Here is a 13,057-nt window from a genome sequence, read left to right as displayed (position 1 = left end):
CATTTCACCTGAGCCACCTGACTTTTAAACTTGGTGATCCAAACACAAAGGTAACCCTTGTTCAAAGACCAAAGACTTCAGACTGAGGACAGGACAATGGGAATATCCAAGGGATTGGCAGGGAGGAGGAGAAAACTGGAGCTCCCCACTGCCCCGGGTTATAAAAGTAGAAAACTTGGCAAACAGAAGTGCAAATTAGAAAACAAAATGACTCAACTCTCTAGGCCAATGTGATGGACATTTTAGTGTATTTCTTTAGAGATTTTTAGTCCAAGTCTGAGAAAAGCCATGCGACTTCACAAGAATGGGTTTGTCCATTTCCCTGTGCGTGGAAACCTGGGGACGACCCCTGTTGGGAATAAGCTTTGTCTTAGTGGCACTGTGGGCTGGGGCTTGCTGAGGGAGACCAGAATGGATTCGGTAAATGACAGGCGCTCCGGCACCTCACGGACAGTTTTTGTTGGGAGGATGAAAGGTTAGGACAGAGTTTGTATACGGTATTATTAAAATAACAATTTCACAGGGAAACATTAAAATCATAGGAGGAAAACTTTTTTGCTAACCACTGACCCCTAGTGGTAAAAAGTGGCAGGCCCCGAGGGAGAAGCCGCTTTTGCACCCAGGTCAGAAGAGACTTCCTGCAAACGCTCCTCTCTGGTGAGCAGGCAACAGCCTCCTGCAGTGATCTTCCTGGCTGTGTGCTCCTCTACTGGCACCGGGGGTTTCCTTCCTACCACAGAACCACAGTGCAGCAGCTGTGGCCACAAAGGCAGTGTGTGCGTGGTAGCCACGTGCCGTGAGCGGCTGCCCCCAGGTCCCCACACCACCCCATCCTGTCTCCTGGCTGGTGGCTCAGCCTTTAGCCTCCAGTGCAATGCAAAGCCAAGTTTCTAAAGGCAAATGACCTTCCTGCTGCCTGAGTGATGGAAATGTGCCCACGTGGGCACCTCTCCCAGGGAAAGGAAGAAGGCCTGACCATTCTAGCAGAGGTCAGGGGCATCCAGAGCTCTGGCCTGGGACACAGCAGAGCATGGCTCCCAGGCACTAGCAATGCCACTGTGAAGGGACAATGCTGCTGTTTCTGGAGACGGACTTCCTTCCCTGGAGGCCACACTCCGGAGTAGGCTTTCCTCAAGTGCCTAACAGAAACGCTGCTCCGTCCATTCTCCTACGGCACACGAGGCCCCTAGGACCTGCCAGATGCCTCTGGCTGGGTCTCCCGCAGGTGGCCCTCCTGCCGCTTCCTATTTGCGCTACGCTGCTTTTCCCAGGACTCCCTTCTGCTGTTTTGTTAGGGCCAGGCCCAGTCGAGGACTGGCGGGGTCCAGGCCCTGCAGGCGGCTGCGCTCCCTCAGCCCAGGGTGTGCTCGCCTCCCGCTGGGCAGGGCAGGGCAGGAGGAGGGCCTGCTCCGGAGCCTCCTGCAGACACAGCCTCCTGGCTCTTCCCAGCGTCAGGCAGGACTAGAATTAACTGAGGACGAATCTTGTCACCTGCAGGGGTTGTCTGGATAGAAACTTCACCCACCCCCTTGGAGCAGACCGGCCACCTGGGCATGAAGCAGCGCGGGCCTCTTCCGTCCTTGCCCAGGCCCTGCGGGAGGCTGCCTGGCTCTGGCCAGACAGCTCTGGGATGAACTAGGTGTGACCTTAGTCCAGGGGTCACACACTCCAATGCACTCCTGAAATGTCATTTCTGCCACAGGGCAAACCTTCGGACACGGGCGTGGAGGGGTCTGCTCCTGAGCTCTCCTGCCTGGAGTTAGGGCGCTGTGTGAGACAGGGTGAAAGGCAGAGCCAGGGCCCCTCTACATGGGGTAGCCGCTCCTCTCCACTAACCGGCTCCAGGCGGAAATGTGAATCCAGTGTGGCCAGAGCTACCAACTTGTTACAAGAAACCAAATAGCCAACTTTTTAGGTGAGACCTCTTGATTTTATTTATTTATTTATTTTTGGCTGCATTGGGTCTTCGTTGCTGCACGCGGGCTTCTCATTGCAGTGGCTTCTCTTGTTGAGGAACACGGGCTCTAGGCTCGAAGGCTCCGTAGTTGTGGCTCACGGGGTCTAGAGCGCAGGCTCAGTAGTTGTGGCATAAGGGCTTAGTTGCTCCGCGGCATGTGGGATCTTCCCGGACCAGGGCTCGAACCCGTGTCCCCTGCATTGGCAGGCGGGTTCTTAACCACTGTGCCATCAGGGAAGTCCAGACATCTTGACTTTTAAACGTTGGAAGCTAATTCAATGTTTCTCCTTCCCCTCACACTACACAACGCTGCAGCTCACCAGGCTGCTGACCTCTGACCTTATTTCCCAGCGCCTCGAGTTACTTTTCTCTCTGCTGAGTGTAGTGGGGGAGGTTCTCCTGGTCCAGAGCACCTGTTGTCCTCGAGAGAATCTTGTGTCAGGCAGCCCCATGACCCAAGTCTCTCTAAGCCCTGGCTGAAGGACACAGTGAGATTTGCTGATAATGCAGCCATCCTGAGCTGCATTTTATCAAGAATCTACTTCTGGATTCTTCCAGATGTGGGAAATTGACCAGAAGGAAGATGAATGGAGACATTACTTCTGAGGGGTGAGGGTTGAGCCGTTCTCCCTCCGGGGGAACCCAGATGTCACTTGATATGTGGCTGCTTCAGGTTAGCCCATGGGCTCCCGAGGTATAAATTCATATCCAATACGACTTATAAAAATTCCAGGTCACAGATCTGGATAGCTCTCATCTCTTTGTCTTTCTCTGTCTCTGCTCTTTGTCTCTGTCTCTCTGGCCCCCTGCCGCCCCCCGCCCCGCCAGAGTCAGACTGGAGTGACCTTAACCCACAGCAGGAGAGAGCTGGTTCCCTCTAGGGGTGACACGAGGAACTGCTAGAGAAGCTCACTTTGAACCTTGAAGCAATACTGGTCTGGCCCACACATTAGAGGCTCAACTTACTCATGAAACCTGGAAAACTATCGACTTCTGAGAAGGGGTAGACCTATCTTACATACTGAAATTGAGCAAAATTACAGTGGAAAATGGAAAACATGAGCACATATATGCCCCAAGGCAGACGGAGTTATAAGTATCATGAATAAGCCCTGGCTCAGAAGCCAGACACTTCCTGAATCACCAGCTGTGTGACTCCGGGCAGTCTACTTGACCCCTCAAGGCTTCAGCAGAAGGGTGGTAAAAATGCCAATAAGTCTGTCACGTGGATTAAATGAGGGTCACACATACCACATTCTGCCCAGCTCCTGGCACGTCGTTAGTACTCAGTACGCATTAGCAACACGTGTTAGCAATATTGTAATCATTCTAATTGTGTATCCATTTTGGTTACACTTCTTCCCCTAGTTTCAATTCTATTGCTGTGTTCGGAGGGGAGAAGTGGAAAGGGGCGTGCAGATCTCGGTCAGCTGTCCCTCACTCCAGCTAATGCTGCCCAGACATCCTTCCTCACGGAGACAGAAATTACATAGAAACACAAACTTTAAAACATTTGTTTTCATCCTAGGGAACAGATATGACACCTTCGTAATATGTACAGAAAGTGAGTCTGGGGCACAGAGCTTCAACACTGACATTGTTTAGGAAATTCTCTGAAGGTCTCTATTCTTACCTTTGAAAACCTTCATTTCCTCACTCTAAAAGGGTGGGTTTAGGAAAAATGACACCCCAGACTGCACCACTTCCTCTTGCTCGCTGCAGGTGTTTCTCCCTGGGGAGGGACAGGCCACCCTGGAGTTCCGGGTGTGAACCCGTTGATAATCGCATCTGTGGGAGGTGGAGGCAGACGGCAAAATCGTCTTCCCGACTAGGGTCCAGGTGAACAGACGGGCTGACCGAAAAGCCATAAAGGAGCCTTTCAAAGCCACCACCCCACTTCCAGATACACGAGGACGGGCTTCCCCGTGCACCCAGCTTTGTGGCTCTGTGCTCTCGCATTCCTGGATGTGCCCGCAGCATTCCAAGAAGAAAGCATAAGGGGTGAGGACCCGTCCTGCGGGCTGATATTCCATCCGTGCAACCTTGAACCTATGTCAGTCCAAACAAGCTCTTTGTGTCTTCAAGGGCAGAGTCCCCGAGCAGAACACGACTGTGCCATTTTGCACGTTCGTGATTGCGGACCGTGATTTCAGTAGGCCCTTTCCTCGCTAGCACCAGGGCAGGGTGCACTCACTGGCCAAGAGCCAGGAGGACCACACCTGGAAGCCACCAAGGCGGCGGGAACCGGTCAGCCTCAGGCCAAGTGCTCCAAACAAAGCCACACCTCCTCCCAGTCCTTGACCTTGGAAGTACCCAGTGGAGAGACAGGGGCTGGTGGGGTGCCTACCTGCCGGCTTGGAGGCCAGGGGTGAGGGTGGGAACCGGGTGGAGTTGGTGGAGGACAGCCGGGGCCGGCGTCTTCGGAAGAAGCTCCTCAGCAGCCCACACTTGAGAGATTCCACCAGGGTGGTCTTCCCAGACCCCGAGTGGCCGAATAGCTTCAGCTTGATTCTCGACTGCAGGTTCTGTGTGGGTCTCAGTTGCTGGATGAAGAGTCCTCGGTGCGTGTCCTGAATATAGATGAGAGAGGGACTGTTAGTCACAGGAGAAGTGCAGCCCCGGAGCAAAAGGCACACGCTGATTCCCACGGTTCAGGACCGCTGCTGCATCCTTCCGGTCTGCGAGTTTTCTTTGCCTTTTTAAAAAAACTGAGGTTATAAGTGACCTATAACGTTATATTAGTTTCAGGTGTACAATGTAAATGATTTGATGTCTGTATATATTGTGAAATTATCACCACAGTAAGTCTAGTTACCATCCATCACCACACATAGCAACAATTTTTTTCCTTGTGATGAGAATTTTAAAGATCTATTCTCATCAACTTTCAGATGTGCGGTACAGTCACCATGCTGTACGTTACATCCCCAAGACTTATTTAACTTATAACTGGAAGTTTGTACCCCAACCTGCAATTTCTACCCAGGTGGCAGATATAGTCTGTTCTATTCCCACTGCATTAAAAAAATTTAACTGTAAAATAAACATACAATTCACCATTTTAAAATGAACCATTCAGAGGCTTTTGGTGCGTGTACAATGTTGTACAACCATCACTGCTATCTGGTCCCAGAGTGTTTTCATCCCCCCACAAGGAAACTCTGTGCCCATGAGCAGCCAATTCCCAGGCCCCTCTCTGCCCGGCTGTTGGCAACCACCGATGTGCTCTGTCTCAGTGGATTTGCCTTCCTCCATTGCATTTTGATACACAATGAATTGGATGGAGCAACTCCTGCCAAGTGGTCCATTTAAAAGTGAAACGGGGTCAGCCCTGTTAGACTGGTCAGGTCACCTCCTCCTTCTGTGTGGAGGGGTCTTGTTCCTTTACGACGCTCTGAAGGTACGAGATGATGAGAAGAAGGGCATCACGTGGTACAAAGCTAAATGCTGGGGAGGGGCCTGGGGGCCATGACAACCTTTCCGCTTTCTTCTTTCTCAGCCCTACAGGGGAGAAGCAGGAGTCTCCGCAGCCCTGGATAATTCACACATTCATCATCAAACATTTATGGAGGACCTCCCGTGTGCTGGAACGGGAAGGTCTACACCCGCCCCAGATCCGCAGTTTTGGGGGGACACAGACATGCGAACAGTGTGACATCAAATATAACATGGGTGCTTTTGAAGGGATGGTGTTGCTGAGGTGCTCTGTGCCCCCAGAGAACCCACCTCAAGGGCTACGTGGGGGGGGGGCATTGATCACGCCACCCTGGCTCCATCCCAGACTCACACACCCGGCCCGCTTCCCAGCTCCTAACCCAGTAACAACAGCCTGTCAGAGCTGTGGCTTGCAGCCTGAAGTCGAGCCCTTCTCCCCTACCCACGATGATCCCCTTTGTTTTAGCTTGTTAACTTCCACGCATGCCAGGAGACCTATCTTGCTGTGGCCTCTCCAGGAGGTTTCCTCACAGGCAGGCTCAAGCGCACGTGTGGCTCTCCATCGTCACCCCACTAGACTGTAGGGTAATCATGTGACACTCTTCTCCTTTAGACTCAAGGGCCAGACCTTGAGGGGAGAGACGGTATCCCCAGCACCTGGCACAGGTAGGATGCCCGATAAGGAGGTGTTGTGTCAATGATGTACTCAGGGGGTGACCCACGCAAGAGCATTTCGGAGGCAAGTGTCTGCCTTTCCCTTTCAGTGTGACCTCAGACCTGGCCGGACCACTGCTTCCAGACCCAAATCCTGGGAGGTGCTGATTTACTGCTGATCTCTTCCAGCTGAGCCACCGTTACTTTTTCCACCAACGACCAAGGACGGGAGCGTGCTCAGTAACAAACACGGCTCTCTTGAGTTCCTACCCCCATTTTCTCTTGGTAAACTCTGACCCCTCTTTCTCAGCAGGGGCAACACTGTCCCCTAGCTGGCATTTTGGAAATGGACGGTAGCAGCTTTAGTTCTCAGCGTTGGGGGATACTGCTGGCGGTGGGTAGGTGGGTGCTAGGGGTACTGATGTGTACATACAATGTCCTGAGCGGTAAGCATTCTCTTGAGTCAGCCTGACTTCTGAGTGTCTGCTGAGCATTTACATAAGAGAAGAACCTTGTTTATGATCATCTGAGCTTAGGACTTAATTGCATTTTACCTATGACCCTCCCAGGGGGTTTTGGGAGGGCTTGGTTTAATACATAGTGACTTTCCCAAGAACGCAACTATTTTATACGCTGGTGGAATTACATATACATGGGTTTTTTTCCTAATCTTTCAGGAGCTGTGATCCCCACTTCTGAAACGTCAGCCTGTTGCTGCTGTATTTGAGTTGCCATCCCTCCCACATCCGTGGCATCTGTAGGTGTTACATTCAGTGATTCTGCAGATGGGTCCAAGTATCTGCCAATTTCACAATGTCTCCTCTTTGCCTGTGCTCTGCATTTACATACACATTCTATTATACTATATATATTCCTTCGATGTCTTTTTTATATTATAGTTAGGGCACTCTATTCATCTTTTATTTTATTTGTATTTTTAAAATATTTATTTATTTGGCTGTGCCAGGTCTTAGTTGTGGCATGTGGGATCTTCAGTTGCGGCACACGAGCTCTTAGTTGTGGCATGCGGGATCTAGTTCCCCGACCAGGGGTCGAACCTGGGCCCCGTGCATCGGGAGCACGTGAGTCTTAACCACTGGACCACCAGGGAAGTCCCTCTATTGATCTTTTAAAATTACCTGTGTAGGTACATTGCTATCTTTGAATTTTATTTTGGGAGAGTAAAGGGGCATCACAATATGTACATTATAAAGTATTGGGTCGGCTAGGGTTGGAAACCATGGTTGGGACAGTGATCTGGTTTCTTTTTCTAACCTCAAGCACTGCATTGGGTGGAAAAAGCTGGGGTATCTTGCCAGCAATTTCCCTGAATTATTACCCAAGTCAGCACAGAAGCTGAAAAGTTCTATCCTGAGACAGTGACTCACTGGGGTGTTGCTGAGCAGGCATGAAGAAATCGGGTGCTGGCATTCTCCCCCATGCCATCTACTGCTGCCGATGAGCCCATGGCCCCCTGAAAGAAATCTACCATCTCTCATTCTAATTTAATCTCCGAAACCAGCCCATTATCTTCCCTCTAAGTCAGGACCCGCTACACCTCCACCCACCTCACGCTGAGTGTCTGAACTGGAAGCATCCCCTTCCGCTAGGAGTACCTCACCGAATAAATTAAAAACTTCTCCGCCTATTTCATGACCCACAGCCACCTAACACGCCCAGCTCCTTTGTGTGAAGCCAGTATCTGCTTCTCCCGACACAGTGCAAAGGCACTGCTTCAGTCCCGTCATTAGGTCTGGACGCACTGCGCAGTGAATCGCTCGCTGCTCTCTTCTGTTTCGTGCCTTCCTGGTCCTGGCACTGTGAGTTTGGCCAACATGTCTGTCCTGTGTGAAGGAGTGAGGGCACTTCTGCCCTTTCTGCACGAGTCCCCGCAGGCCCTTCCTCTCTGAGCAGACTTGCACCGAGGGACCCGATGGACACAGGTGCTACCCTGCGTGCTTCCAGCAGCAGCTCTGAACCAAAGTGGGCTTGCCCTACGCAGCTGACAGACGGTATGTCTCCACTTTGCTCAGCGCCGCCTGAGCCTGAGAGCCCCGTTCACTCCTCCCCACTCCACGCAGGGCAGTGGCGGGCCGGCAGCGGCTGGCGATCTGTTTGTCTGCTTCCCGGGTCAGCCCCAGAAATGGAGGCAAGAGGGATGAGAAGCCAGTGACAGTGGGCTGTGACCTTGGTCTGGTTAGTCCAGGTTAAACAAGAATCCTGCAGGGTCACGTTTACAGAAAATCCCCCACCCCTGATATCTGAGCAAATTCTTCATGCCCAACCTTGATACCTGATCACCCTGGCGCGCCTTCAGCAAGAATCCTGATGACTACTATAACCTTTAAAACTTCCTATTTTCCCGCTGCCTCAACATCCCCGCAAACAGGCTGTGAGTGCCGGCCCAGGTGCACCCGTCTGCAAGGTGGCCTCAGCCACAAGTTCCCCTTCCTACCCTCCCAAGGGTGACCCCGTGACATTCAAATGCACCAGTGACACTGCCCCCCCGCTCCCCCTGCCTTTCCTCATGTACCACCCTGATCCCTAGCAAAGGCACTTGCCACGGGGGCTCGCAGCTTGCCCCGGGGGCTCGCAGCTTGCCCCTGGCTTGAGTCTGAGCTCTGTGGCAATGCTCTAACCCCCGTCTCTCTGGGACCTATGATATAAAAAGCTATGTTTTGCCCTGAGCCTCCCCTCCGTCTCCTCTTGTGGCCACAACCGGCTGACCATCTCATAAAAGAATCTAAAGCACTCAATCCAGCAAGAAGCCTCCCAGCCTTTGGGTTTCCTCTTAGCAATTTTCCACCCACTGACCTCCCCCCACCCTTGCTCCTTGGCTATAAATCCCCACTTGTCTTTGCTGAAGTTGGGGTTGAGCCAGTCTCTTTCCTCTGCTACACGCCCACTGCAGTACCCCTGGAAGGGTCATGAATTATTCTTTCACGAACGGAGGAGTTGTGACAGATGCATTTCCTGTCTGCAGGAGTAACTTCCACATTTGTATCTTCCAGCTTATGCTGTCTTTTCACTCACATCCCTTATTAAACCTCAAAGAAACCTTTGTGGTTAATGTGGTCGTTCTCTGTTTCAGATGTGGAAACCAAGGCTCAGAGGGGCCAAGACACTTGCCCAAGGCGAAGACAGAACTCACCACCAGGTCTCTTTTCTACCACTGCTGTCAGTGAAAGGGAGGTGGTGGGTTTCTCAGAAGGGGACTGGGGAGCAGGGAGCGGTAAACAAGGATTTGCAGATCGAGAGCAGAATCTCAAAGTGGGGATGTCTTGAGTTACAAGCACTGTGAATATCCAAGGAGGGCCATTTCCAGTTTGTCCCACTCAGAAGACACTTCCCAGTTAGTGCAGGGTCCCGATTTAAAGTAAGATTTATAAGTCATTGCTACGATAAAGGCAAGTAGAATGAGAAGGGGCCCCCCTGCTCTGGATTTGCATGGACAAAGGGCACATTTCGGCACCTCATTTTTCCTAAGCAAATGAGTTGGATTGCTGGCCCGTGTTAACAGGCTCCACGTCCTCGGGGAGCCCCAGGGAGGCTTCAAGTTTTTTTTTTTTTTTTTTTTTTTTATGAAATTGCAGATTGAGCCTTCATCTGGAGGGGCTGTGCTCATCTCAGAACCCATCACTAGCTCACATGTTGTTTCCCCAATAATAACTGTCCTCAGGAAATCTTTGGTCCAAGAAAATACTGCTTCACTGGACTGACAGCTCGGCTTTTACAATGTCCTCAATTCCAGACGATCATACGAACACACGTGCATTCTCACCTTTCAAGTGGAGGTGAATGGCGGGCAGATGAGAAAAATAATTCGCAGGCCAAAGAAAGGGGTACAGGGGTTGCAAGCCATCCCACGTTCCTGCCCTCTTCCCAGGGCCTTTGCACATCTCCTGGCCCTTCCTTTCCCCTTCCACCAGGACCTGCTGGCCTGGGCTGGGATGGACTCATTCACCCTTCACCTTGCCCTTGGGAAGATGAGCCAGGAAACTGCTCTGCATCAAGACTGACAGAATCCACCATTACCTTGAAAGGCAAGGAAAAGCAAGATATACTCGAGATTTCCTGTCTAAGGAAATTTAACCTCGTCCTCGGGGATGACCCCTCTTCGTGCTCACTAAGAACTTTGGAGAATCTGAACACAACTGAATTTGTTATAGCAACCTGAGACAGAAGTTTCTGAAATCTCTTCCCTCCTGGTGGGTGATGCGTTTCCACTTTTCACCACTAGATGTCGCAGCAGGGACGCATCCAGACCGGGGTCCCCGGGAAGGCAGCTTGCATCAGCCTGAGTGTGTGCTCTCCGAGGCAGACTATGGTTTTGATGCGGACGGGGGCAGAGGAAGGTACGGAGTGTGCTCTTGGCTAGCTCTAGAAGGTGGTAGGATATCGATTTCTTTGGAGGGGGAGCGCTGAAGTCCATCCGTGGTCTATATTTAACAGAAGCTCTAAGACCCTCCCTGTGCCTGGGCTGGTCAGGTCCTCACTGGCTGGGCCGGGGAAGCATGAGCAGGGACACTGCCCGAGGGAGTGGAGGGTTCTTTGTTACCCAAGTCTTGGCTCATGCATTGAAATATTCTCGTGTCCTGTCCCCCTCTCCCCCAAAGGCTGGCGGATGTGGCTGGGACGTGGTGGGGCCTCTTGCAAGCGGGCTGGGAAGCTGGGGGGAAGCAGCAGTGAACCCCGAGGAATCAGAATCCTAAACCAGAACCTGGGCTTCCAGGTGCTCACAAAGGTGCGTCTGTGAGAGTGGGAGGCTAGAGCACATGTTTCCCCGTTAGCTTTAACTATATACTTTAAATATTTACACAGGAAAGTGAGCTCCCGTTGTATTCTTGCCCAAAGCTCACAAAGTAACTGAGCCTGGACAGCTCTGGTCCAAGCAGCTGTCCTATCTCACCTGGCTGCCAAGACCACCTTCTATCTGGTCTCCCGGTCTGAGCAGAGGGAAATTCCTAACCTACTTACTTAACACACTTGGACCAATACCCAATCACCTTACCAAGATCTGTAAAGCTGGGCCTATCTTTCACATCAGATCTCCTCGGGCATCATTTTCTGCCCCAAAGACCGCACTCAGACTCTGCTGCTAACCCCATCAGCCCCTCCTTTTTGATCTATTTCCTAGAACGCACCTGACTCTTTACCGCCTCAGGCCCTTTTCACTCATTCCCTCTGCCTTCTCCCAGCCCTTCCTCCGGTTGGCTCCTCTTTCTTGCCTTTGGGTGTTGGTTTAAATGTCACCATCAGAGAGGCATCCCCACACCCGTTAAGTGGAAAGCAGCCACCACCTGCCATCCCCTTACTTTCTCTCATTTCAGCCCATTTGAATCCCCTACACTTACACCAGGGGGCAGCAAACCTTTCTGTAAAGCACCAGGTGGTCTCTGTTGTGACTGCCACGTGCGTGTCTAGAAACCAGCCAGAGACAGGAGTAAATGGAGGGGTGTAGCTGTGCTCCCATAAAACTATATTTACAAAAACAGGCGATGGGCTGGTTTTGGCTCTATGACCATTGTTTGCCACCCCCTGACCTATCTGGCATTTTCTTATTTGTTTATTGGCTGGTCTTGCCTCTTTTGTTCGCTGTGGTCTCTTTGGGGCCTAGAACAGTTCTTGGCCTATAGTAGATACTGTGACTATCTTTTAAACGAGTATTATTTGGAAACTGCATTGCTTTTTGAAGGCCTGGTTAATTTGGGTTTCTAGTTTCCTTTCTTCCAGCACCTTTTGCCCCCTGGCAATTTAGCTTTCACTTTCTCATCTGCAAAGGTAACTAAACGTCAGCAGATTGACAGGGAGGACCATCTCCAATCTGGGAAAGCCAGATAAGAGCATGGAGAGATGACATGGCTTTCCACACGTGGCAGGATGCAATTAGACCCAGCAGGATGGGAGCAGCAACTCTTAATTATGCAAATGCAGTTTACTTGTGGTGAATTTTAAATTCTGGGCAAACTCCCAACTTTGTCCTATTTTTCAAAATATTCCTGGGCATGTTTCTTCACTGTCTAGTCTCAGGCTTAGGAAAAGCAACTACTTTTAATATCAGTTTACAGAAAAGCTGATTAGAAGGACAATCAAACAAAATAAAAATAAGCCAACTCCCCAAACCCCCTTGAAAGTAGTATTTTAAAATCAGATGAGAATGGACCTTGCAGTGATAGTAAAAATGGATGCCAATGCAAAATCTAAGTGCAAGCCCTCCCCGCCTGTCACAACACGCACCCCTCCTTTCTCTAGGAGAAGAAGTGGTTTGGCTAAGTAACAACACAGTTCTTGGGCAGGTTTGGAGGGCCGGAGGGGGCTTTGTTTAGTAGTGGGGGTGAGCACCGGGGACAGTAGAGGGTGCAGCTCCTCTTTATAAGAAGATGGTGCCTACAATGCAAGGTGGAATTGTGGGAGCCTCCAGAGACCCCGTAGCAATGGTGTGCTGGAAAACCAGCTCATTGCAGGGGGCTTGGGGCGGGGGTGGGAAAGGCCTGATCTGTAGTGTTTGCTGATTCCTGTGGTGGAAATACCACCACCACGGCTGATTTCAAGCCCCGAATGTGGAAGGCACTGGACACGCAGTTGGGGAGAGATGTGTATGGGGGGCTCTCCCAGACAGTACCTGGGGCCCCAACATGCCACTACCCCCAAATCATCTCCTGCTGAACTGGATCAGAGAGGAAGATGGACTGTGTTCTTCCTACCCTCACAAGCCCCAGCTCGGCCGCCCTCTCCCCGCACCTGCCCGGATGTGCTGGCTGCAAGGGTCTCACTTCCCCGAAGTCAGCCCCCTGCTCAAAGGATCAAAATCTTCTCTCAGTTTCCTCCGGCCCACCCTCTGCGGTCCCAAGCTGGTCAACACGATGACTTTTTTTTTCTTTTTTTCCAAATTTCTGATTTACGTGATTGGAAAGAGTCATGCATTCACTAGGGAAGAACAGACTAGAGAGGAAGATGAAGAATAGACTTTTAAACACATCAAGTTTGTGAATCATCAGATGGAGATCAGAA

At 51.2% G+C, this 13,057-nt stretch overlaps 1 protein-coding gene across 2 annotated transcripts in view; it reads right to left on the bottom strand.

Annotated features, from left to right (window-relative positions):
• Positions 1-13,057, bottom strand: part of DAPK1 (death associated protein kinase 1) — a 209,425-nt gene that overhangs the window by 21,508 nt on the left and 174,860 nt on the right. For both annotated transcript variants that reach the window (XM_082657471.1, XM_082657470.1), the window contains one exon: positions 4,305-4,527. In XM_082657471.1, coding sequence (XP_082513597.1) covers positions 4,305-4,527 — 223 coding nt within the window. The remainder of the gene's footprint in view (positions 1-4,304; positions 4,528-13,057) is intronic.

This window comes from Grampus griseus (genome assembly GCF_964374135.1).
Source record: "Grampus griseus genome assembly, chromosome: 6".
Lineage (NCBI taxonomy): Eukaryota > Metazoa > Chordata > Mammalia > Artiodactyla > Delphinidae > Grampus > Grampus griseus.
Note: the sequence above shows the minus strand (reverse complement) of the source record. Positions and strands in the feature narration are given on the sequence as shown.